General features: G+C 38.7%; 1 protein-coding gene across 1 annotated transcript in view; it reads right to left on the reverse strand.

Annotated features, from left to right (window-relative positions):
• LOC101853369 overlaps positions 1-1,454 on the reverse strand; it is a 24,971-nt gene that overhangs the window by 22,721 nt on the left and 796 nt on the right. Inside the window, exon 2 of the mRNA XM_035968328.1 lies at positions 1,194-1,255. Coding sequence (XP_035824221.1) covers positions 1,194-1,255 — 62 coding nt within the window. The remainder of the gene's footprint in view (positions 1-1,193; positions 1,256-1,454) is intronic.

Consider the following 1,454-nt stretch of genomic DNA (forward strand, 5'->3'; position numbering starts at 1 on the left):
GCACGTGCGTGTGTTTGTGTGTGCATGTAATAAAAGAAAGCATTGTTTCCCTGAGGGAAGATTTACTTTAATGAAAAACATCATTTTTTACTCTTCAAGGCTCCCTCTGACATCCTTACTTTCCTCTCAGAAACTAGTTTTACAATTAGTTGGAATGGAATACCTTGATAAATTAATACTAAGTAAAGTGGTTGTTTTCACGAATGCTCGCCTAAAAATCAAGTTTTGTAAAATTATTAAAAAAAACAAACAATCTAGCTGTTCTAATAATATGTTATGGCACTTCTGCTACCTATAATTAGACGAAGAGCCCTAACTTTTGGCTAAAAATGATGTTCTTAAAGAGAATTAGTCATAGATATCCATGCCAGTGATTGATGATGATGACGTATCTATACGCTCAGCCACGACCATGGCAGTAACGACTTAGCTTTTCTTTTTCAGAGCTTCGGCTCTTTCTCGATATTGTCCAAAGCTCATCAGTACGTATCTTGTAGTGAACGCTTTGTTGCTATGGCGTCATCACTCATTTTTTCCCCCTCAGATACTTTGTTCCTGAGGAAGCCTTATTGGCGAAACGTTGAACATCCAGGCCTATACGAACATCTGATTAAACGATACCAACCCTATTCAAGTCTCAAGTATATTTTTTTCTACTTTAAAACATGATGTGCTGAGACTTTTACTTTTGGGTTTCCCTTTCTTTGTGCTGTTGCACTTGATTGTACATCTACCCCCCCCCCCCCTACTTTTCCAAATTTAATTTGTTCCAGTTCAGCGTGAGCTTTAAACATTACGTGTGATCAATTTTAACGTATCTAGATCTATACGCTCAGCCAGGACCATGGCAGTAACGACTTAGCTTTTCTTTTTCAGAGCTTCGGCTCTTTCCGATATTGTCCATATCGCACCAATACTTAAGTTGTAGTGAACGCTTTGTTGTTATGGCGTCATTACTCATTTTTTTCTCAGATATACTATGTTCCTGATGAAGCCTTATTGGCGAAACGTTGAACATACAGGCCTATACGAACATCTGATTAAACGACACCAACAGCAGGAGGAAGAGGAGAAAGAGGAAGAAAAAGATGAACAAAATTATGAACAAAAGAAAGAAGTGAAAGATGGGGAAGAGGAGGAGGAGAGGAGGATGATGAAGAGGAGGAGACGAAGATGGGAGGCTCGCCAATTACCTGATAAGACACGTCATTATCCATGAAGCCAACGATGAACTCCTTTCCACTGTTGCTCCTGGCTGTTGAAAAACAAAACAAAACAGTCTTCGGTAGTGAAGAGAATGGATTAAGGTTTCCTATATGGTTTATGTCTCGGCTTTCATGCGTTCTAAGAAAACCCTGAGGTTGAATTTGTCTATTTTGTGGAGATCGCAGTGCGTGAATGCTGACATAGTATTATTATAGAGTAGTACAACTAATAATTATTGTTTGGAAACT

This window comes from Aplysia californica, unplaced genomic scaffold (assembly GCF_000002075.1).
Source record: "Aplysia californica isolate F4 #8 unplaced genomic scaffold, AplCal3.0 scaffold00051, whole genome shotgun sequence".
Classification (NCBI taxonomy): Eukaryota; Metazoa; Mollusca; class Gastropoda; order Aplysiida; family Aplysiidae; genus Aplysia; species Aplysia californica.